The 23,815-nt window shown below is 53.8% G+C and overlaps 1 protein-coding gene across 1 annotated transcript in view; it reads left to right on the top strand.

Moving 5' to 3' along the window:
* CACNA1S (calcium voltage-gated channel subunit alpha1 S) overlaps positions 1-23,815 on the top strand; it is a 63,116-nt gene that overhangs the window by 22,529 nt on the left and 16,772 nt on the right. The window contains exons 8-29 of the mRNA XM_063177728.1: positions 530-678; positions 2,087-2,168; positions 2,703-2,863; positions 3,839-4,064; positions 7,580-7,787; positions 8,052-8,172; positions 8,576-8,690; positions 8,815-8,908; positions 9,610-9,679; positions 9,921-10,053; positions 10,312-10,441; positions 11,776-11,835; positions 12,742-12,848; positions 13,248-13,335; positions 13,562-13,669; positions 14,478-14,530; positions 15,632-15,778; positions 16,815-17,016; positions 19,159-19,317; positions 19,605-19,715; positions 20,856-20,939; positions 23,259-23,315. Of these exons, the coding sequence (XP_063033798.1) occupies positions 530-678; positions 2,087-2,168; positions 2,703-2,863; positions 3,839-4,064; positions 7,580-7,787; positions 8,052-8,172; positions 8,576-8,690; positions 8,815-8,908; positions 9,610-9,679; positions 9,921-10,053; positions 10,312-10,441; positions 11,776-11,835; positions 12,742-12,848; positions 13,248-13,335; positions 13,562-13,669; positions 14,478-14,530; positions 15,632-15,778; positions 16,815-17,016; positions 19,159-19,317; positions 19,605-19,715; positions 20,856-20,939; positions 23,259-23,315 (2,665 nt within the window). The remainder of the gene's footprint in view (positions 1-529; positions 679-2,086; positions 2,169-2,702; positions 2,864-3,838; positions 4,065-7,579; positions 7,788-8,051; positions 8,173-8,575; positions 8,691-8,814; positions 8,909-9,609; positions 9,680-9,920; positions 10,054-10,311; positions 10,442-11,775; positions 11,836-12,741; positions 12,849-13,247; positions 13,336-13,561; positions 13,670-14,477; positions 14,531-15,631; positions 15,779-16,814; positions 17,017-19,158; positions 19,318-19,604; positions 19,716-20,855; positions 20,940-23,258; positions 23,316-23,815) is intronic.

Genomic DNA, 23,815 nt, shown 5'->3' with positions numbered 1-23,815 from the left:
TTCCATGTGACCATGACAAGAGTGTCCTGTTTACCTGCCCTGTGATGAGCTCACCTTCTCCCCTGGGGCCTTGGCTCCCTCTGGCAATGCAGGGCAGCAGAAAGCTGCTCCTCTGGCAATGCAGGGGGCAAAGGCTGCTGTGCTGTGCCAGGCTCAGATTGGATCCAGGTAGGAATGCTTGGCTCCTCCCCTGGGCGGAGCATCTCCCATGGGATGGTGAGATTGGCTCAGCCCTGCAGGGACACTCAGTGGCCATGGACAGCAGATAATTAATAAATAATGGCCCATTAACAGAAGGGATCTCTTGGAGGGAGGGTTGGCTGTGGGAGAGATAAAGAAAACTGCCCCATGAACAGAAGAGAGCTGCCCCACAGATAGGAATAGAACACACACCCCCATTTCCATTTCTAAGACGTGGTGGCAGGGTGTTTCTTCCTACAAGGCCTGGCCTGGCAGTGAGCTGTGGCTCCCGAGAGTTCCTGAGCTCCTCAGGCCATCCCTTGAGTCTCTGCTCCTTCCCTTGTCCCAGCGAGTTCACCAAGGAGCGTGAGAAGGCCAAGTCGCGCGGAACGTTCCAGAAGCTGCGGGAGAAGCAGCAGCTGGAGGAGGATCTGAAGGGCTACATGGACTGGATCACCCACGCAGAGGTCATGGACAGCGATCGGGCCAGGGGAGAAGGTACCAGCTCTGCTTGCTCACACACGCTCAGCCTGATGGTTGGGTTCCTACTGCCTAGAGAGGCAAGGTGGGAGTCTTTGAAGAAGTCACAAAGACTCATTTTGCCTGAAAACCCACCAAACAAAATGCTTCAGCTTTTGCAGGACAGTTTCCTTCCTCCTTTTTTACATTTCCTGAATAATTCGGTTGAATCTGACACTAACTAGCAATAATTTATCCCTGATGGTAAATCCATTTCAACCACAATGTTTAATACTTGCAGACTAATGTAAAAGCAGGCAACCCCTTGTCAAAGGGAAGAATGATGCATCTGACTCCATGTTCTCAGAAGGCTAATTTATTACTTTATTATACTATATTATATTAAAGAATACTATACTATACTAAAGAATACAGAAAAGATACTGATTGCTAAAAAGGTAATAATGAAAACTCGTGACTCTTACCAGAGTCTTGACACAGCTGGGTCCTGATTGGCCAAAGAGTCAAAACAATTCCCACCAGAATCCAATCAAACAATCACCCGTGGGTAAACAATCCCCAAACACATTCCACATGAGCAAAACACAGGAGAAGCAAATGACATAAGAATTGTTTTCCTTTTCTCTGAGGCTTCTCAGCTTCCCAGGAGAAAAATCCTGGGTGAATGAATTTTTTCAGAGAATGTGAATGCCACAGCAGACCGCAAGCAAGGCCTGAGTCTCCTTTGGCAAGAGGGGCTGAAAAGGCCATGAGGAGTGTGTCATACAATCAGGGCCACAAGCTCTCACACTAGCAGATGCATTAATTTCTTGCCATCACTTGACAGTTTCAAGTGATTAAAAATGGCCCAGGGAAGGAGGTGGATGTAGAGGCACCTAGCCAAAAGCTCAGCAAAGCCTGGGGATTTCTACCCCAAAGCCACAGGGTTTGCTGTGCCACCCTGCCTGGTGAAAGCACTTTTGATGCCTCAAGCTGAGTGATGCATGTGTGCAAAGAGCTTTGGGAAACAGTGGGACAGACAAACAGCCCTTCCAGGGATGTGGCCCATGTTCTGTTCAGCCTTTGCTCAGATCCCAACTGGCCCCAGTTTTCTCCATGCTGGGGTTCTGGCTGCTGTCCCTCTCTGGGCTACTGCTGCTCCTCCTGCAGGGCAGGAGTTTCTCATGCCTCGTGCTTGGTTTGCACCTCACCCTCAAAGCCTTCTGCCCAAACTTGGGTTGCTGACTCCCTGGGATTATTCACATTGCTTGGTGGGGATTATTCACTTCTGAATAATCCTACTGCTGACTCCCTGGGATGGCACTGCTTGGTAGGGATTATTCACTTCTGATGGGCAAGCTCTTCCTGGTGTACTTCTGGAAGAGATTCCCTCCCACATGTTCTTCCCAAGGGCTCCAAGGAAAGCCTCTGATGTCATTCCCTCTAGGTATGATGCCATCGGATGAAGGAGGGTCAGAGACAGAGAGCTTGTATGAAATTGAGGGCATGAACAAGTGGATTCTCTTCTTGTAAGTATGCTCTGAACCATCTGCTTGCATGTGCTTCCACTGTCTCTCACCAGCTGTGCCAGGCTTTCCTGGTCAGCCCTTAGTTTTTGCAGAAAACAGGGACTGGTGCTTGGGGGAAGATGCAAACATTGGGGTAGCAAACAGGGAATTTGGATATGGTACTGGCAAAAAGCTTCTCAGGGTGAACACTGTCTTTGCTGTGGGACCAGGCTCTCAGCATCCTCCCATGGCCTGTGCAGCACAGTGTGTCATTTAGGACACTACAATTGCAATTTTCTCCTCAATTAGAGTGTAATTTGCAATTACACTGTGCCTGCAAGCCCCCTGTGAGAGGGGCTGGAGCCAAAACTGAGCCAGGAGGGTGAATGAGCTGCAGTGCCTGAGTGACTGCAACGAGTTCCAGGGGCAAGTTATGCTCCTCACCCCTTTTCACGGAGGGAGCAGGGGTGGCTTTGCCCTGCAGGCCTGGGTGTGGCCCACTGCTGGCTCTGCTGATCCTTTGCCATCTCTGCTGATCCTTTGCCATCTCTCCAGCCGTCAGTGGAGGCGTTGGAACAGAATGTTTCGTAGGAAGTGCAGGGATGTGGTGAAGTCCAAGTTCTTCTACTGGCTTGTCATCCTGCTGGTGGCACTGAACACCCTGTCCATCGCCTCTGAGCACCACTTCCAGCCAGAGTGGCTGACACGGGTGCAAGGTGAGCAAAGAGCCTGAGGGAGGAGGAGGGCCCAGGACACCCTGGTGCCCCAGAGAGCTGTGTGAGCTCTGCTGCGGGTGCACAGCCACACTGGCAGGGCACAGAGGCTCTCAGGCACACTCAGAGCCTGCACTGAGCGTGTGTGTGTGATCCTTGCTGTCATACAACTCACACTGACCATGCTCTGTACTCTTAGGGACATGATCTTGCATGGTGAGCACACACAGAGTGTGTCCATTGGCATCTCTGTCCATGCACTCACACCATGCAGCCACATGCATTTGTGACTGCACCTCCAGTGACTGCACCTCCACACACCCAGGGGCACACAGAGCACAGGTGTGCACATACACACAGACACACAGAGACAGACACACAGACAGACACACACAGACACACACACACTAAGAGGCACATGGCGCACAGGTAAACACACACACACACACAGAGGCACACAGAGCACAGGTGTGCACAAACAGCTCAGCAAATGTACACACACACAGAGGCACATGGTGCACAGGTGCACACGCACACACAGAGGCACACAGAGCACAGGCTTGCACAGACACAGAGCTCATACTCAGAGGCACTTGGAGCACAAGTGTGCACACAGAACTCAGCTCCATGTACACACACACCCAGAGGCATGTGAAGCACAGGTTTGCACACACCCAGCTCACACCCAGAGGCACATGAAGCACAGGTGTGCACACACACAGAGCTCAGCCCCACATACCCACACACAACCCATGTGCCCACACTGCATGGACTCAGGTACACTGTACAGGTGTGTGCCCACATACACACGCATGCAGCTGCACATCACCCTCTCATCTTCCTCCCTGTGTGGTCCCCAAAAAACATCAGCTCAGGGCTCAGTGTGCCAGAGGAGGGTGAGCAGCCTTGCCCTCCTTCCCTGGCTGCCTGGCCTTGCTGGGTCGAGGTCCCTGCTCTGACAGGCTCATCTCCCCCCAGACAATGCCAACCGTTTGCTGCTGGCGCTGTTTGTGGCTGAGATGCTGCTGAAGATGTACGCGCTGGGGCTGCGCCAGTACTTCATGTCCCTCTTCAACCGCTTCGACTGCTTCGTGGTGTGCTCGGGCATCCTGGAGCTCATCCTGGTGGAGCTGGGCACCCTGTCCCCCCTGGGCATCTCCGTGCTGCGCTGCATCCGCCTCCTCCGCATCTTCAAGATCACCAGGTCGGGAAGGGAGCTGGGTGGGTGGGGCTGAGCTGTGTGTGCGTACACACCTGTGCTCAGTGTGCTGCTGAGTGTGAGCTGTGTGTGTGTGTGCACACCTGTGCTCTGTGTGCCTCTGGGTGGAAGCTGTGTGTGTGCACACCTGTGCTCAGTGTGCCTCTGGGTGTGAACTGTGTGTGTGTGTGTGTGTGTGTGTGTGCACACTTGTGCTCTGTGTTCCTCTGGGTGTGAGCTCTGTGTTCCTCTGGGTGTGAGCTCTGTGTGTGCCTGCACACCTGTGCTCTGTGTGCCTCTGGGTGTGAGCTCTGTGTGTGCGTGCACACCTGTGCTCTGTGTGCCTCTGGGTGTGAGCTGTGTGTGTGCACACCTGTGCTCGGTGTGCCTCTGGGTGTGAACTCTGTGTGTGTGTGTGTGTGCACACTTGTGCTCTGTGTTCCTCTGGGTGTGAGCTCTGTGTGCCTCTGAGTGTGAGCTCTGTGTGCACACCTGTGCTCTGTGTGCCTCTGGGTGTGAGCTGTGTGTGTGCACACCTGTGCTCTGTGTGCTGCTGAGTGTGAGCTCTATGTGTGTGCACACCTGTGCTCTGTGTGCCTCTGAGTGTGAGCTGTGTGTGTGTGTGCATGTGAGGCTGAGCTGTGTGTGCACACCTGTGCTCTGTGTGCCTCTGAGTGTGAGCTCTATGTGTGCACACCTGATCTCTGTGTGCCTCTGAGTGTGAGCTGTGTGTGCACACCTGTGCTCTGTGTGCCTCTGGGTGTGAACTGTGTGTGTGTGTGTGTGTGTGTGTGTGCACACTTGTGCTCTGTGTTCCTCTGGGTGTGAGCTCTGTGTTCCTCTGGGTGTGAGCTCTGTGTGTGCCTGCACACCTGTGCTCTGTGTGCCTCTGGGTGTGAGCTCTGTGTGTGCGTGCACACCTGTGCTCTGTGTGCCTCTGGGTGTGAGCTGTGTGTGTGCACACCTGTGCTCGGTGTGCCTCTGGGTGTGAACTCTGTGTGTGTGTGTGTGTGCACACTTGTGCTCTGTGTTCCTCTGGGTGTGAGCTCTGTGTGCCTCTGAGTGTGAGCTCTGTGTGCACACCTGTGCTCTGTGTGCCTCTGGGTGTGAGCTGTGTGTGTGCACACCTGTGCTCTGTGTGCTGCTGAGTGTGAGCTCTATGTGTGTGCACACCTGTGCTCTGTGTGCCTCTGAGTGTGAGCTGTGTGTGTGTGTGCATGTGAGGCTGAGCTGTGTGTGCACACCTGTGCTCTGTGTGCCTCTGAGTGTGAGCTCTATGTGTGCACACCTGATCTCTGTGTGCCTCTGAGTGTGAGCTGTGTGTGCACACCTGTGCTCTGTGTGCCTCTGGGTGTGAGATCTATGTGTGTGCACACCTGTGCTCTGTGTGCCTCTGAGTGTGAGCTCTGTGTGTGTGTGCTCTGTGTGAGGCTGAGCTGTGTGTGTGCACACCTGTGCTCTGTGTACCTCTGAGTGTGAGCTGTATGTGTGTACCTGGGCCTGAGCTCTGTGTGTGTGTATGTCAGGCTGAGCTCTGTGTTCACACCTGTGCTCCATGTGCCTCTGGGGGTGTGTGTGTGTGTGTGTGTGCGCATGTGGGGCTGAGCTCCGTGTGTGTATGCACACCTGTGCTCCATGTGATGCTGAGTGTGAGCTCTGTGTGTGTGTGTGCACACCTGTGCTCTGTGTGCCTCTGGGTGTGAGCTGTGTGTGTGCACACCTGTGCTCTGTGTGCTGCTGAGTGTGAGCTGTGTGTGTGTACCTGGGCCTGAGCTCTCTGTGTGTGTATGTCAGGCTGAGCTCTGTGTTCACACCTGTGCTCCATGTGCCTCTGGGTGTGTGTGTGTGTGTGCACACGTGGGGCTGAGCTCCGTGTGTGTATGCACACCTGTGCTCCATGTGCTGCTGAGTGTGAGCTCTGTGTGTGTGTGTGCACACCTGTGTTCTGTGTGCCTCTGGGTGTGAGCTGTGTGTGTACATGGGCCTGAGCTGTGTGTGTGTGTGCACACCTGTGCTCCACGTGCCTCCAAGTGTGTGTGTTTTGCGGAAACAAAACTCCACGACTTTATGAAAGTTGTGAAGCTGGTATGTTTATTACAGTGCTGGATGCATTGGAGATTACTCTCCTTAAAAGACGTGTGTACCTCTGGGAACTCCAGATCTTTTTTTATCTCTTTCTCAAATACATATGCATACGATTTCACAATAGGTTCATACGTATTCATTTTTACAGATTTCTGTGACGTTTGCCGCTAATTCTTCTTTATCAGAAAGAATTCTTGGGTCAGGTTGACTTGCTTTCATAGCAGTCTCTCTGTCTCTCTATTTGCCCCCCCCTTATCTCTGTCCTTCAAATGAAGCAGTCTCTCTGAGCACAGGCTTTTTACAAGAACAGGCAGTCAGACTAAACAGCTACGTTTTTGAACTACAGACTTAACTCAAAGATGTACATTTCACCTAAATCAAAATGGATCTCTACTCTGGAAAAATTTTCACTCTGTCTCGTGTGTGTACGTGGGGCTGAGCTGTGTGTGCATGCACACCTGTGCTCCATGTGCATGTGGGGTGTGTGTGAGTGAGTGCATGGAGCTGAGCTCTGTGTGTGTGTGCACACCTGTGCTCCATGTAACTCTGCTTGTGTGTGAGTGTGTGCATGAGTGTGTGGAGCACGCTGGCTGCTGCAGCCCGGGGTGCCCGGGCATCCCTCACAGTTCTGGGGCATCGCTGTCCCCAGGGGAGACTGCAGTGAACAGAGCTGGGAGCTGCTGGGCAGAGGGACAGGGCCAGGCTGGGGTTTGTGTCCAGCTTTGACTGGGAGGGGAGGGTGGGACAGAGCTGAGGCCCCACTCTAGCTCTGGGTTCTAGGGTGTTGTGGGTGGGGCTGCTGTGTAATGTATTTGCTGAGAAATGTCCTTACAAAGGCAGGAATGATGGATCTGACTGCATGTTCTCAGAAGGCTAATTTGTTACTTTATAATACTATATTATGCTAAAGAATACAGAAAGTATACTTACTAAAATGCTAAAAAGATAATCATGAAAACTCCTGACTCTTTCCAGAGCCTCAACACAGCTTGGCCCTGATTGGCCAATGAGTCAAAACAACTCACAGCAGAATCCAATGAAACAATCACCTGTGGGTAAACAATCTCCAAACACATTCCACAGGAACAAAACACAGGAGAAGCAAATGAGATAAGGATTGTTTTTCTTTTCTCTGAGGCTTCTCAGCTCCCAGGAGAAAAATCTTGGGTGAAGGGATTTTTTTCAGAGAATGCGAATGCCACAGCTGCAGGCAGCAGTGTTATCTTGCTTGTCACACCATGCCTTCAACTTCATTTCTGCCTCCTGGAGCCTTCCTGGAGCAGTCCCAGAGCCCAGCCTGGGTCCAGAGTCCCCCTTTTTGGGCTGCTGGCACATCACCTTGGTCTGTTTGCCTGGGTTGCCTGTGCCTGCCTGGTTCTGCCCACAGCCTTCCCCATCTTTCACCTCCCACATGCCTCTGTCTCTGCTCTTCCCAGGTACTGGACATCTTTGAGCAACCTGGTGGCCTCTCTGCTCAACTCAGTGCGCTCCATTGCCTCTCTGCTCCTCCTCCTCTTCCTCTTCATCATAGTTTTTGCCCTGCTGGGCATGCAGCTCTTTGGGGGCAAGTTTGATTTCGAGGACATGAAAGTGCGGCGCAGCACGTTCGACAACTTTCCCCAGGCCCTCATCAGTGTCTTCCAGGTTTGGGGCAGTGGGAAGGGCAGCAGGGTCTGGGGGTGTCCCCTGGGCTGGGGGTCTCCAGGCAGGAGTTGGGGCTCAGGGGGATGTGGGTTTGTGGAGTTTGAGACAGGAAAATGCAGCTGGAGTTGTGAGCAATAATTCAGGTTCAGGGCTGAGACGAAAGGAGGATCTGACCATGGAGCCAGAAGGGTGGGATCAGTGTGTGGGGTTCTGTCATGCTCTGCTGGGGATGCTCTTAAGTCTTCATTACTGCTCTGCTCCCAGATCCTGACTGGAGAGGACTGGAATTCAATCATGTATGATGGGATCATGGCCTACGGGGGCCCATCCTTTCCTGGCATGCTGGTCTGCATCTACTTCATCATCCTCTTTGTCTGTGGGAACTGTATCCTCTGCCTGCAAAGCCAGGCCCAGGCCCCATAGCATCAACTGCACAGGACTGGGCATGGTCAAGCAGGGGCTTCCCTCAGTGTTTCAGTGCTTGCCTGAAGCTTTTCAGTTGTCAAGAGCAGTGGAACAAACCACGGGCTTTCAGGGCTGGCACTGGTGGTGGCTGAAGGCTGGGGGCTGGAGAAAATCACATTTGGAGCAGGTCTGGATGCCTGGCAGGCAGAGATTCAACCAGAGAGAGCAGCCAGCTCAGAGCTCAGTGCTCACAAGGGATGGATGCTGGTTAGGCATCACCAGCCAGGGTTAGCACAAGCTCCAGGAAGGTTTCTAAGGCAGCCTGGAGACCATGGATGGCTCCAGACAGGAACCATGTCCGTGTCCTTAGCACTTTTCCCCAGATATCCTCCTCAATGTGTTCCTGGCCATTGCAGTTGATAACCTGGCTGAGGCTGAGAGCCTGACCTTGGCCCAGAAGGCCAAAGCAGAGGAGCGCAAACGGCGGAAGATGTCCAGGTGGGTGCTGCCATCCCTGCCCTGGGAGCTCCCAAATGAGCTCTTTGGCTCTGAGGGGACACCATGAGCTCTTCCATGGCCCTGTCCAGACTTCAGTTCCTGCTCTGCCCTCCTCTCTGCTCAGAGGTTACCCAGAGAAAACTGAAGAGGACAAGCAGATGCTGGCAAAGAAGCTGGAGCAGAAAGCGAAGGGAGAAGGGATTCCCACAACAGCCAAGGTCAGTTCTGGGGCAGATGAGCCTTGGAGGGCTCCTGGGGGGATGGCCCTGGCTCCCTCCCACCAGCCAGGAGAGATAAAGGCTTGGAGCCAGTCTGGGTCTGGCCTCTTGTCCAGAATCACTCCTTGTCCAGAATCACCTAGCACCTGGTGAGGGGTGCTCTCACTGATGGGGCTCTCTGGGGCCAGGCAGGACGTGCTGAAACAGCTCCATTGCTGGGGATCCTTTTCCTCCAGCTCATTTCCTTGGCCACAACCAGTTCCAGTGGCTGGTGCACACCAGTGTGGGGTGGAGCAAAGCAAGTCAGCAGCATCCCAGGTCTCCCTTATGTGCACACCAGCACCCTCCATGTGCAAACCCCTCTGTTCAGCTGTGCTGGCTGTGCTGAGCTGCCTCTGAGGAGCACCTGGCCAGTAGCTCCTTTCCTTTCCACTTTCCAGAGGTGCTCTTAGAAGCTCACTCAGGAATTGCTCCCTATCTTATTCCCCCCTGGCATATTTGCATGGCTCCAGCACACATTCCTAATTCCCAATCTATTTGCAGCATCCTCTCACCAGGTTCCAGCCTGGGCCAGCACTCTGTGCTGCTGTATGGGCCCAAGGCAGAGATGCTGCTTGTCCCATGTGGCTTCCAAGATGAGAGGGTCTGGCCAGCTGGCACATGCAGCTGCACATCCTCCTCTCTGTCTCTCCTTGTTTCAGTTGAAAGTGGACGAATTTGAATCCAATGTCAATGAGATCAAAGACCCCTACCCTTCTGCAGACTTCCCAGGTAAGGTTTGTCCCTGGCAGGGCAGCAGGAAGGCTGAGGAGGCAATGCAGAGGGATGGTGTGTGGGGAGCAAAGGATGCAGTGAGCTTTCACCAGCCTTGGGGTGCTGGGGGCCTTCTGGCTTGCATGCCAAATCAGGATCATGGGATCAGAAGGTTGTCCATAAGATTGTCCAAAAGGTCATATTCCTTCTCCCTCTCTGGATGATTCTCTTCTTTTCCCTTTTCATGGTCACCCTACAGGTGATGATGAGGAAGATGAGCCTGAAATCCCCCTGAGTCCTCGGCCCCGTCCCCTTGCAGAGCTACAGCTGAAGGAGAAGGCCGTGCCCATGCCTGAAGCCAGCTCATTCTTCATCTTCAGCCCAACCAACAAGTAGGCACTGCCCCTTCTCCCTGCGCAGGCATGGCCCAGGTGTCTCTGGCACCAGCTGTTCACAGCAGGGTCTTGTTTGAGCATGACAACCAGTTCTGAAGGAAAGCAGCTCATGGGGAAAAGCCTTCTGTGTGGAAGGACTGGTACAGACAACCTTCCATGCCCAGGGCTTTCCTGTCCTCAGGGTTTGGCCATAACCCTCTGCCAGGCTGCCATGCCTGTGTCTGATGCATCCCTTGGCATTTCTGTCCCTGGCAGGTTCCGGGTGCTGTGCCACAGAACTGTTAATGCCACCTGGTTCACCAACTTCATCCTGCTCTTCATCCTGCTCAGCAGCATTTCCCTGGCAGCTGAGGATCCCATCCGGGCCGAGTCCTTCCGCAACAAGGTGCCCACAGAGATGGAGGGTTTGGGATGGGTGGGGGAGTATTGGAATTATTGCCAATATTGTGTATGGGACATGCCTGAGCTTGTCTGGGCCTTGCTGCTGAACCAAACAATGGCACTGTGGTGTTTCACCCCAGGGACACTTTGGCTGGCTGGGTGGTGCAGTTGGGCCCGTGGGGACAAGTCCAGGCCTGCAGGAGCTCTGGTGGGGCTGGGATGGAGCTTCCCCCCATAACAGGGGCTGCTCCTCAGGTTTCCCTCTGTGGAGAAGCTTTAAGGCGATGGTGAAGGAAAGGAGTTGGTTCTGCTGGAGGATTTGGATCCAGAGCTTTATTCTGGCCCACAGGCCTCTGAATGCAGCACCAACTCCCTGAGCCCGTGGTTGCTGCTCCTTTAACCCTGGGAGAGGGGCAGGGAAGGGGCAGGGAGCCACCAAGCAGGGACAGGAGGGGAGGGACAAAGGCACAAAGGACACCTGGATGGCCCAATGCCCCCCAGGGGTAGAGGGCATCCTTTGGATCTGCCAATCACTCTGTGCCCTTCTGGAATGCCAGGAGTGACAGACAGTGCTGGGAGGGGAAAGGAGAGGGGACTGACACACCTGGGAGGGAATGATCAGGTTCTGGGGTAAACCCTGAAATCACAACGCAACAGGGGAGACCTCATGGAGACCCCCAGCTCCCCAGTCAGCAGGGATCTAGCTGCCAGATGCTGTTCCTAGGCTGGGATGCCAACCCTGCCTCTGGGAGGGCAGTGCACTCTGGCAGAAGATGCTGGATGTGTTTCCCATTCAGGATGCTGCTGGGACAAGGTTTTACTGCTCCATGTCTCAGTTTACTTCTGGGTGAAAAGATCCACCTGATGCAGTGTGCAGGATTAATTTGGTTTGAAACTGTGGTGGTTTATTGGGGAAGGGGACACCCTGTGAGGCAGCAAAGTGGACCTCTGGTGTGTTCAGTGCCCTTGAATGCTGCTGGCATGCAGCCATGGGAGCCACAGCTCCTGTCCTTCAAGGCACCAGTGGGTCTGGCAGGGCCTGGGGGATCTCACATGAGACAGCTTCCCAGGGCACTTGGGGTTTTTGGGGATCAGATGCTTTCAGGTGGAACTCACCTGGCAAGGGAGAGCTTTGTCCCAGCTGCAGGCTGGATCATGCACTGGAGAAAATCAGCAAAACTGGGAAAAGTTCAGGAGTGTTCTTGTTGCTGGGTTTAGAGACTGTTGAGCTAGATGGCCTCCCCAGCCCACAGAGTGGACAGCTTCAGGATGTTTGAGCATACTGAACATTTCTCTTGTTACCCAAGTCTCATCCTGTACTGATGTCTCTGTCCCCAGATTCTTGGATACTTTGACATTGGTTTCACCTCTGTCTTCACAGTTGAAATTGTCTTGAAGGTGAGTCCCTGGTCTTGCCGTGAGCATGGCCTGGCACATAGGTCTGTGTGGATGTCACAGGTTAGTCAGAGAGAGAAACAGATAATTTTGCCAGGCATCATCCTAGGAAAGTTGTGAGAATGCTCAGAGAAGGAATTAAACCAATTCTTATCTTAATCTCTACATCTAGTGTTTGTGAACATGTAGAATATTTATACGTGGTGTTTATAAAAAAAATATTTTACCAAAAAGTGTTATTCCTAATTAACCAATAGTATAAAGAGTGTTATTTATAAACCAGTCAAGTTCTAAGTGAACAGTCCTACCTATAAATATGCAAAGTTCCTAATAAATCTCACTTTATATCTTCTAATCATAAGAGTCAGTGTTGCCTTTCCTCAACCATTCCTAACTCAGCGGTGACAGGTCCAGACTTTTGTGGCCATGGACACTCCCACTCTTAGGCATCCATATTCCCGAAGGTCTCAGTGGGGAGAAACTTTCAGCTGATCCTCCTGGAGAGTTCCTTCATGCAGTCTGGGCGGTGTGTGACCTGTCCCAGAGGCTGTGTGTCCTCTCCATTGAGGTCAGGCAGCTAAGCCAGCTGTGCTGTGACACGGGGACACATCAGCCATGGTACCAGCATTTTTATTAAGAAAAAGAGACAAAGAAACCAGTGAAAATCTGTGGACAAAAGTCACATGTTGTTCCACTCCAAGGGTCTTTGCTATTCTCCTCTTTAATTTTCTGACTGTCTGGATGAGTTTTGTCTGCAGCCAGTGCTGCACAGAGGATTTCCACCTGAAGCCAGGTTCCTGCCTGGCTGCAGAGGTCTGAGCAGGACAGGGCCCCTTGTGCCCATTCCCTTGGAGGAACCATTCCCCTGATCCCTGCCCAGCCTCTCTCCTATCTCCTTCTGCTCCCCAGATGACAACCTACGGTGCTTTCCTGCACAAAGGCTCCTTCTGCAGGAACTCCTTCAACATCCTTGACTTACTTGTGGTCGCTGTCTCCCTCATCTCCATGGGATTTGAGTAAGCACCTCCATGTGCCACAGGGTGTGCACTGGGCTGGTCAGGCTGGCCATGGTGGGTGGAGGAGGAGCAGCCAGCCCAATGGCTGCCCATGTGCCCATCATGTCACGTTTAGGGAACATGGGCACTGGGAGCATGCCCACAAACTGGTCAAGGAGGTCAAAGGACACTCCTTGAGTGTCAAACATCTCTGGGTAGAAATTCAGTTTGGATCTGCTTCCTCCAGCTGCCAGTGTCACTTGGCCTTATGTGGAGTGGTGGCTGGTGACATCTGCACGTCTGCCATCCCTTGTCCCTCACTGCTGGCCCCAGCCTGCCCTCCTTGGCTGCTTGGTGGGGCTGTGCCAGCCTAGCCTGGTCAGGGAAGTGGCCCCAGCTCAGCTGTGCCTTCCTGCCCAGGTCCAGCACCATCTCTGTGGTGAAGATCCTGCGGGTGCTGAGGGTGCTGAGGCCTCTGCGAGCCATTAACAGGGCCAAGGGGCTGAAGGTGAGTGAGGGGCTGGGACAGGGGACCCATCCCATGGCAGTCCCACCTGGAGATTGTGTAGCAGGCATCGTGCCTTTTCCCAATTCCCATCACCCATCTGTGGAAGGGCTCTGCCCAATCCCTCTGCTCTGGCAGGCTCCCACTCTTCCTGGAGAGGGAGGGTGTGGACACAGAGCAGGGATTTGCCCCAGCTGTGGTCACATCTGCATTTTTCCCCCCTCTGCAGCACGTGGTCCAGTGCGTGTTCGTGGCCATCAAGACCATTGGTAACATCGTGGTTGTCACGACCCTGCTGCAGTTCATGTTTGCCTGCATTGGAGTTCAGCTCTTCAAGGTGAGCTCAGCTGGGCAGGAGGGACTTTCTGCTCAAACACATCCTGACCAGGCTCTCCTGGACATCACCCTGAGGATGGTGCTGGCAGTGCTGGGTCAGCACAGGCTGTGCTTCCATGGTCTGAGAGGGGAGCCACAGAGGAGCCTGCAGTGAGAGGAGAGCAGGAAGCACCCAAGCTACTGTCAGGTCCAGGCAGCACCTCTAAAGGGCTGCCTCACCTCCCTTCATGCCTCAGTTTCCTCTTTCTAGGGCAGGAGGCTCTTCTGGCTGATTTCCTCTGTGCTTTGGTTGTGAAAGGTTTCCTTTCTCACAGCGCTGCTCCTGCTCTATGGGCCTTGGCTGCTCTAAGGCAGAGCTGGCCCTGGCTGAGCTCAGTTTTGTTCCAAAAACTGAGCTTAAACTCTGAGCTGATGTGGGAAGAGCTGCCAGGACAGCCTGCAGAGTGAGCAGAGCTGCCAGCACACCTTAGCTTTTAGTTCATTCCCTGGGTACTGCTTTCTCCCCTGTTTCCCAGACAGTTGACTCCCAGGTAGGGTGAGCTGGGCAGGCCTCAGCTCAGGGCTTTGGAAGGTTTGTTCCCATCTCCAGGGAATGTTTCTTGCTCTTAGCCTGGGATTGATCCCAGGTCTGCCATGCGTCAGGAAATGCCTTGTGAACTGGTTTGTTTGGCAGGGACAGTGGGGAGGGCCAGAGTCTGCATCGAAGTGGTGAGGGGGCACTGATTGAGGGCTGGGAAAAAGTCAAGACTCCCCAGGGCTTCTAAAGTCAAAGCAACACCATGGCCTTTTCTGGTGTCTGTTGAATGCAGGGCAAGTTCTACAGGTGCACAGACCCATCCAAGCTGACAGAGAAGGAGTGCAGGTAAGAGCTCCCTGCAGCTCCCAGCTGGGCAGTGACCAGGGCTGGGAGCTGGGGCGATGTGGTGGGGAATGCTTGTGTTCCTGCATGGGAATGCTGCCTCCAAAAAGTGAACCTGAGGTGTCATCCTGTTCTCCCTGTCCCTGGGTATTGGAATAATACCAATCTAGCTGGACAGGACGTGCCTGAGCTTGTCTGGCCCTTGATGCTGAGCCAAACAGCAGCACTGTGGTGTTTCACCCCAGAGACACTTTGGGCTGGCTGGGTGTGTGGTGTTTCACCCCACAGACCCTTTTGGCTGTGGGTGTGTGGTGTTTCACCCCACAGACACTTTGGGCTGGCTGGGTGTGTGGTGTTTCACCCCACAGACAATTTTGGCTGCCTGGGTGTGTGGTGTTTCACCCCACGGACACTTTGGGCTGGATGGGTGTTGGTGTTTCACCCCACAGACACTTTGGGCTGGCTGGGTGCTGCACTGGGCCCGTGGGGACAAGTCCAGGCCTGCAGGAGCTCTGGTGGTGCTGGGATGGAGCTTCCCCCCATAACAGGGGCTGCTCCTCAGGTTTCCCTCTGGCAGAGAAGCTTTAAGGCCATGGTGAAGGAAAGGAGTCGGTTCTGCTGGAGGGTTTGGATCCAGAGCTTTATTCTGGCCCACAGGCCTCTGAATGCAGCACCAGCTCCAACAGAACTCCCTGAGCCCGTGGTTGCTGCTCCTTTAACCCTGGGAGAGGGGCAGGGAAGGGGCAGGGAGCCACCAAGCAGGGACAGGAGGGGAGGGACAAAGGGACAAAGGACACCTGGATGGCCCAATGCCCCCCAGGGGTAGAGGGCATCCTTTGGATCTGCCAATCACCCAATGCCCTTCTGGAATGCCAGGACTGACAGACAGTGCTGGGAGGGGAAAGGAGAGGTGACTGACACACCTGGGAGGGAATGATCAGGGGAGGGACCCGGGGTTCTGATGTAAACCCTGAAATCACAACACAACAGCTGGGCTAGATCAGGAACAAGCACAGGGCTGTGCTCCCCTCCCAGGGCCCAAGGGGGCCAGGCCAGTGGGGCTGAGGGGCCCTGCCTGTGAGCTCTGTGTCCCCTCTGCTGCAGGGGTCAGTTCATCAACTACGTGGACGCAGACCCCACACAGATCGAGGTGCAGGATCGTGTGTGGCTGCACAGCGACTTCCACTTCAACGACGTCTTCTCAGCCATGATGTCTCTGTTCACTGTCTCCACCTTCGAGGGCTGGCCAGAGTGAGTCTGCTGGGGAAAGGTCTGTGCTGGGAGCAGGGCACTGCCATGGGGTCTTGGTTTCAACAGACAGGTGACTGCTAACGAGGGCAGGAGCCTCCCCTGAAATGGAAAATGTAAACCCTCTTCCTCTGAATTATTATAATTTGGAAATTAAGGGCTCTCAGGCAAAGATATGGGAATAGGAATAACAGTTCTTTATTAGGGAAGAAAATTAAAATAAACTAGAATAAAATAATAAATAAATAAATAAATAAATAAATAATAATATAATAAATAATATAAATAAATAAAAATAAACAATAAAATAAAAAATGCAGTAATACAAAACAAACCACTGCCAGAGGCAGAGCAGGCAATGTCGCCTGTGTGTCAGAGTGGTGTCCCAGCCCCATGCCATGGGGGCTCAGCCCTCCTGCAGTGCCAGCTGTGGCTCTGCTGCAGCAGGGATCCTGCACAAGGGGGGAGTTTTCCTCTGCAGCTCCAGGGCTGCTGCAGATGGGCCTGGGCTCCCTCTGGCCATGCAGGGCAGCAGAAAGCTGCTCCTCTGGCAATGCAGGGGGCAGAGGCTGCTGTGCTGTGCCAGGCTCAGATTGGATCCAGGTAGGAATGCTTGGCTCCTCCCCTGGGCGGAGCATCTCCCCATGGGATGCTGGGATTGGATCAGCCCTGCAGGGACACTCAGTGGCCATGGACAGCAGAGATCTCCTGGAGGGAGGGTTGGCTGTGGGAGAGAGAAAGAAACAACTGCCCCATGGACAGCAGAGAACTGCCCCACCTCTGACAGATGGGGATAGAATTCACACCCCCATTTCTAACCTGAGACACATGGGCCTTGTCCAGGGTAAAGAAAGAAGAGTTCTCCAGGGTGAGAAGCAGGACCAGTCCCCCTGGCAGTGGCTGTGGAGCTGGCTGGGTTACCCAGGCAGTCCCGTCCCACCGTTCTTGGATGTGCCCAAAGCTCTCTGTAACTTCCAAGAGGAGTCATGGTCTTTCCACCCCAATTAGGATTTCTGTTGCCTCAATTTCCCTCCTGTAGGCTGCTGTACATGGCCATTGACACCAATGCTGAGGATGCAGGCCCTATCTACAACTACCGGGTGGAGATTGCAATGTTCTTCATCATCTACATCATCCTCATTGCCTTCTTCATGATGAACATCTTTGTGGGCTTTGTCATCGTCACCTTCCAGGAGCAAGGGGAGAATGAGTACAAGAACTGTGAGCTGGACAAGAACCAGGTAATGGGGCTGCTGGAACAGGGCAGGGAGGACCAGCCCTGGACCTGGCAGTGCTGGGGCTGGCTGATTTGGATCAGCCCCTCTTTGTGGTGACCCTGCTGTCACAGATGGGTTGAACCTGCCCCAGGCCTGTTTGCCGCTGGGGCAGGCCCAGCTGCACCCATGTCTAGCACAAAACAAGCCTGAGGGAAGGGCAGAGGGGACCAGAAAAAAGGAATGGGCTTCCCTGGACAGGTGGAGTGCCCAGAGGGAGCTGGAACAGGGGGTTGTACCCAGCTCTGGGCTGCCCAGTACAAAAACAGCATGTGTGTACTGGAGTGAGTCCAGCAAAGGGCCACTGAGATGATGGAGGGTCTGGAGCATCTAAGGAGGGTCTGGGAGTCAAGTCTGGTGCTGAGAAGGCTCATAGAAATCTGACCTATGGGTGTAAACACCAATGGGAAGGCACAGAGAAGACTGAGCCAGGCTCTTTTCAGTTGTGCCCAGTGACAGGAAAAATGTAATGGACACAAACTGAAGAAAACAAGAAATTCCATCTTAACTTTAAAAAACCCTTTTTTTTTTTTTAATGGTGATGGTGGCCAAGACTGGAACAGGCTGCCCAGAGTGGCTGTGAAGCCTCCATCTCTGGAGCTTTACAAAAGCCAACTGTCCTGGGCAGCATGCTCCAGCTGGCCCTGCTTTGGGCAGCACACTGTGACTATAACATCTCCAGAGGTACTTTGTGCTGCCAGCCCTTCTGTGATGCTGTCATGCTGCCATTCTGGTGGGGGACAGCAAGGCTGAAAGCAGCAGAGGCACTGGCAGAGGATGTGGGACATGCTGGGGGGGACATTGGGGCAGCCAGGGTCAGCTGCTGGCCCCGGAGTGCTGTCATGCTCCTGCACTGAGGCAGCATGGGCAGCTTGAGCTGGGGGTGCCAGGGTGATGTGAACCACACAGAAACCCAGCAGAGATGGCCCTGGGCTACTGGGGAGGGACAGGCCTGTGCAGCCATCTCAGTGCCCCCTTCACCCCTCGTTCATGTGGTGTCTTCACAGAATTCACTTTATTAACTTACAATATATAAAAGAAACACAGAACTCAGAATGAAAACTTTCTAAAAACATTCCTCCTCCCTTCCGTCTTGCAGGGGTTTTCATCTCTTTTCTCTGTCCAAGGCCCCAGCCTATCTCACTCTGGCCCCCCTCTCCCACCCAGCCCACAGCTGGGCAGGGGAGCTCTGACCTCTTTCACCAACTGGAACTAAGAGAGTTTTCTTCATGTAGTTCTTTGCTTTTAACTTCCTGTGTTCCCAGAGGCGTAGCTATGCCTTCAGTGGCCACACCAGGTGCCAAAATTCAAATTTCAGCGCTGATTGGTTTGAACACAAACTCCCAAAAAACTGACTTCCTTTTCAAACTAAGACAGGGGGTGTGCAGCGTGGCTGGGGGTGCTGAGTGTGCCCTGCAGTGACTCACAGCTGCCCTCTCTGTGTCCCTGTGTGTAGGAGTGTCAGGGGTAGGACGGTGGGGATGGATGGAGATGAGAGATCTCTGCAGCCAGGGTGGGAACTTGTGGGTTATTGCAAAGGGCCTGGGTGCAGGGCCCTGCTGGGAGCTGCCAGCCACAGCTGGAGCAGGACTGAGAGAAGAGAGGGGGAGAGAGGATGAGAGGGTAAGAGAGTAAAAGGGGTAAGAGAGTGAGGTTCCCATTACAATACCATAAATCTTCTTCTGTGTTGAATATTCTGATTCTCACTAACCAATCTAGTACAAGATACAAATCCTATAGCATTTACATACACCCTGTAAGAATCATTACTTTACCACACTGTGTTACATTTTAAACCCTAAAACTCCTCTTTGGGCCCCTTCTGCCAATCTGGCAGGGTCTGTTCAGACCCTTGGAGCTGTCTGCAAGCAGAGGGTGTTGTTCCATCAAAAGGGGATCACCTTCAGCTGGCCACACCATTGTTTTCCAGTTGTTCAGTAACTGAGGTATCTCAAAGCTTGCTTTCATTTCAATCTCACTTATAATTTCCATATTCTCAAACTCTTTTGCCAGGCAATCATATTTATAAGGCTTTCCTGTTTCATCTTCCCCAACACCTGTATCCCTGTGTCCCCATGTCCCTGTGTCCGTGTGTCTGTCTGTCCCCAGCGGCAGTGTGTGCAGTACGCGCTCAAGGCTCGCCCGCTGCGCCGCTACATCCCCAAGAACCCCTACCAGTACCAGATCTGGTACGTGGTCACCTCCTCCTACTTCGAGTACCTCATGTTCTTCCTGATCATGCTCAACACCATCTGCCTGGGCATGCAGGTGAGGGCACAGGGCTGGTGGAGGGAGGGGGTGCCCAGGCTGGCTCAGCCTTGCCCTCCCCACGAGAGCCTTTGCACAGGGGTGTGTTGTGGTGTGATGTCTGGGTCAGGGCCTCTGGACCAAAATGGGGCTGGTGGTTTGTGGGGAGCCCACAGAAGAGGGTGCAGGGGGGAAATTTCCTTTGTGCTGAGTTGTGGGAGGGGGCTCTGCATCCCGCACAGATCTCTGAGCTCACAATGGAGGCTGGATCTGCCATCAGCTAATGGCTCCTTCTGCCTTATCCTCAGCATTACAACCAGTCTGAAGAAATGAACCACGTCTCAGACATCCTCAATGTGGCCTTCACCATTCTCTTCACCCTGGAGATGATCCTCAAGCTCATGGCCTTCAAAGCCAAGGTGAGAGAAGAGCATGATCAGCATGGAACGCAGGCCAGGCCAGGGGATCCATTTATCCTGCACTGGGCATCTCGAGTACAAGCACCCCCAGCCCTGCAGCTCCACAGAACTTCTCCTTACAGGACCCTTAAGGACCCCCATGCACCTTGGAGTTTCTGGGGGGATTACTGCTTGTCAGGGCTACCTTTGCTGGCCAGATCCCACCCATCCAGTTGGACATTATTCCCATCCTCAGTGTCAGGGCCATAGTGGGGTCATAGCTCCACTGCAGCCATCCTGATCCACCCTCCTCATCTCCCTGCAGTGCAAAACAGGACCAAATAACTGAGCAGAGGGTGCAGAACTATGACCACCCTCCCTTCTTCTGAGGGGCAGAATCACTGAAGAACCTTCTGGTTCCTCTGTGTCCTCCTTGACTTACACCCTTGCACGTTCGTTTGTCTTGGTTTGGAAATACAGGAGTCTGCTAAGAAAAGCAGGAACCTCCCCTGAAATGGAGAATGGAAACCCTCCCTACCCATCCAAATTGCTATAAATTTTCAATTAAGGGGCTCTCAGGCAAAAATATGGCAGCAGGAAATAACAGTTCTTTAATAGGGAAAAGAAAAAAAAGAAGAATAAAATAAAGAATGCAGTACACTAGAACAACACTGACAGAGTCAGAACCCAGCCTGACACCCTGTGGGTCAGGGTGTTGGCAGCAGTCCCATTGGAATTGTGGCTCAGCCATCCTGCAGTGTCAGGGCTGGTTCTGCTGGAGCAGGGATCCTGGAGAAAGGTGCAGTCTCTTCCTCTGAAGATCCAGGGGAAGAAGAGGCAGCTGCTGTTCCTCTGGGCAATCCAGTGCAGAAGCTGTGCTGGTGTTCCAGAATCTCCAGATTCTATCCGGGTAGGAATGCTTGGCTCCTCCCTCTGGGCTCACATCTCCCAATGGGATGCTGTAGTTCTTATCAGCCATGCAGTGACTTTCAATAGCTGTTATCAGCAGGTGTCCCCTCCTGAAGGAGGAGTGATTGTGGTCACTCAGAGAGATAAAGCAAACTGCCCACTTGACAAAGGTAATCTGCCATACAGATGGTAATGGAAAACATCTTGCATGGCAATCTTCAACATCACTCTTCTTTGCCTCCTTCCTGACAGGGCTACTTCGGAGACCCCTGGAATGTCTTTGACTTCCTCATCGTGATTGGCAGCATCATTGATGTCATCCTCAGTGAGATTGATGTAAGTGTCCAGGGGCAGGGGGCTGTTCCCACCCAGGGCTGCACTGGCACCTGCCCTGGCACGGGGCAGCAGTGCTGGGTGTGCCCAGCCCTGCAGGGGGATGCTGTCCTCTCCTCTCTCCCTGCTCTGCTTGGTTCTGAGGAGGGATAAGCAGGGATCAGCACATGGAGAGCACAGCTGTGGCCCTTTGAGCATTAAAGCACAATTTAGATGTCCCCAACTGCCCCGCATGTCACGTTTACTCCTCTGCTCTGGTCTCCTGGATCTGTAGGCACTGGAATCCTGTGGAAAACAGGAACTCAGGACCAACCCATCAGCAGCAGGCTGTGTGCCAGCCCCTGTCCCACTGCACAGGCACCCACACATCCAGCCTCAGGTCAATGCAGGTGGGACTAAAAGGGTTCCACAGCTCCCTGACCCCACAGGACTCTGCTGGCCCAGGGGAACCATCAGACCCATCCGATTTCCAGACATTTCCTTTGTGTGTGTCCCTTTACACAGCAGCCGCTGCACACAGTGGTGTGTGAGCTCCAGCCATCCCTGCAAGCTGTGGGGTGGTGCCTCAGGCAGGGCCTATTTGGGGAGGGCTCTGCTGGGAGCATTTCCAAAGCAGGGCCAGGAAGCCACCATGCCCCTGCCTTCCCTGGCACTGGCACATCCACCCCTGTGTCCTGCCCTGGAAATGCCCCTCTGCTGTGGGAGCTGTGTGCTTCCTCCAGCAGCCTGCTGGGGCTCCAGGGGCAACTGTGGAGTGGGGAGGGATGGATTGACCCTCCCCAGTGGCTTGGCAGTGTCTCCTCCAAGGGGCAGGGCTGGCTCTGGCACTGCTGCTGCCTCTGGGTCACCTTCCATGTTCTATGTGGGTGAGGTTTCCAGAGACTCTTGAGAGCACTCACCTTCTCTGTAGGGTATTCCACCCTCACAGAGCTGGGGTGAGCAAAACCCACGCACCTTCCTCTGCTGTGAGAGCCCTGTGCCCCTCTCTGCACAGCCCTGCCCATCAGTACACCCATCCTCTGCCCTTCTCAGCCTTCATGATCCCCCAGATTTCCTGCCAGTGCCAACAGCTTTCATCTGCCATCAGCTCCTCCTCATCCTTGCCCAGCAGCTCTCTGCATCCTTGGTTTCCACAGCCTGTCCTTCCCCAGCCTGTTCTCAGAACTCAGAATTTCAGGATCCCTGGACTCCACAGTGCCTTTCAGTCCCTCTGGAGCAAGGAATAACTTGGCCATTCACCAAAATCCTGCTGCCCTTGGGGTGGGGATGCCCAGGAGCCACCACAGGCCCCAGGAGGATCCTGGTGCCCTGACTGGGCTGCAGGGGCTGCCCTGGTGCTGTGCTCTGTGTGCTGCAGCAGGGCTGTGCACAAAGCCAGGCAGAATCTGGGGAATGTTCTCTGTGTCCTGAGCCTGCCAGGTCCTTTCCCTGTGTCTGTGTCCTTGAGGGTCTGTGGGTGTAGGAGCGTTGTGGGGTAGGATGGTGGGGATGGATGGAGATGAGAGATCTCTGCAGCCAGGGCTGGGAACTTGTGGGTTATTGCAAAGGGCCTGGGTGCAGGGCCCTGCTGGGAGCTGCCAGCCACAGCTGGGGCAGGGCTGAGAGAAGAGAGGGGGAGGGAGGATGAGAGGGTAAGAGAGTAAAAGAGAGTAAAAGGGTAAGAGAGCGAGGTTCCCATTACAATACCATAAATCTTCTGTGCTGAGCATTCTAATTCTCCCTAACCAATCTAGTACAAGATGCAAATCCCATAGCATTTCCATACAGCCTGTAAGAATCATTACTTTACCACACTGTGTTACATTTTAAACCCTAAAAACTCCTCTTTGGGCCCCTTCTGCCAAGCTGTAGGGTCTGCTCTGACCCTTGGGCCTGTCTGCAAGCAGAGGGTGTTGTTCCATCAAAAGGGGATCACCTTCAGCTGGCCACACCATTGTTTTCCAATTGTTCAGTAACTGAGGTATCTCAAAGCTTGCTTTCATTTCAATCTCACTTATAGTTTCCATATTCTCAAAATCTTTTGCCAGGCAATCATATTTATAAGGCTTTCGTGTTTCATCTTCCCCAACATGAGGGGATGCTCAGGACACACCACAGGCACAGGAGGAGTCTCATGGTCTGTGTGATTCCTTGCTCACCCAGGTGCTGCCTCTGCCTATCACCAGTCACACCAGCTTGTCCTTGAGTCTGAGGCATTCTGGGGCTCTGCCTGCCCTTCCCCTTCTCCCTAATTTCCATGTTACTCTTTGTTCTGTGCCTGTGTTCTCTCCTCATCCCTCCCTGTCCCCCCTGTGCTGACTCTCTTGTTCTCTCTCTCCACAGACCATCCTGGCACCCAGTGGTGGCTTGTACTGCCTGGGTGGGGGCTGTGATGGCACTGTAGGTACCAGCTGTGTGTGCCCGCCTCCCTCCCTGCCCCTGCCAGCCTTTGCATGTGCCCTGTGTGCCACCGAGGCCACCACAGCCAGCTCCTCCCTCTGGGTTGAGAGGATTGGGGTGACACCACACACACAGACATCCCTTCCCACTCTGCACAGCCAGGGGATGTGGGCAGCACCCCCAGAGACACCTCTCTTCAGTCCTTCCTTTGGTTAAAGTCCTGCTGTGACATTCCCCAAACTGCCCTTCCCTGTTTAAACAGCTCTCGTTAACCCTTCCTGTGCCTGGAGCCCACCCTACACCTCACCCTACAAACAGGGCAGGACTCTGGTGGGACTAAGGCTGTCTGTGGTGGCCCTGTGACCCTCGGGGCTCTCCCAGTCCATGTGCCAGCATGCCTTCCTCCCTGAATTATCCCAGTGTGAGCTTGGGGACCTGGGGAGCTGGGGAGAGGAGCCGGGGGAGAAGTGGCAGCACAGTCTGCAGTCTGACCCTGTGTG

The sequence above is a fragment of the Melospiza melodia genome, chromosome 28, assembly GCF_035770615.1.
Source record: "Melospiza melodia melodia isolate bMelMel2 chromosome 28, bMelMel2.pri, whole genome shotgun sequence".
Classification (NCBI taxonomy): Eukaryota; Metazoa; Chordata; class Aves; order Passeriformes; family Passerellidae; genus Melospiza; species Melospiza melodia.
The sequence above is the reverse complement of the archived record's forward strand: the minus strand, read 5'-3'. Positions and strand labels throughout refer to the sequence as shown.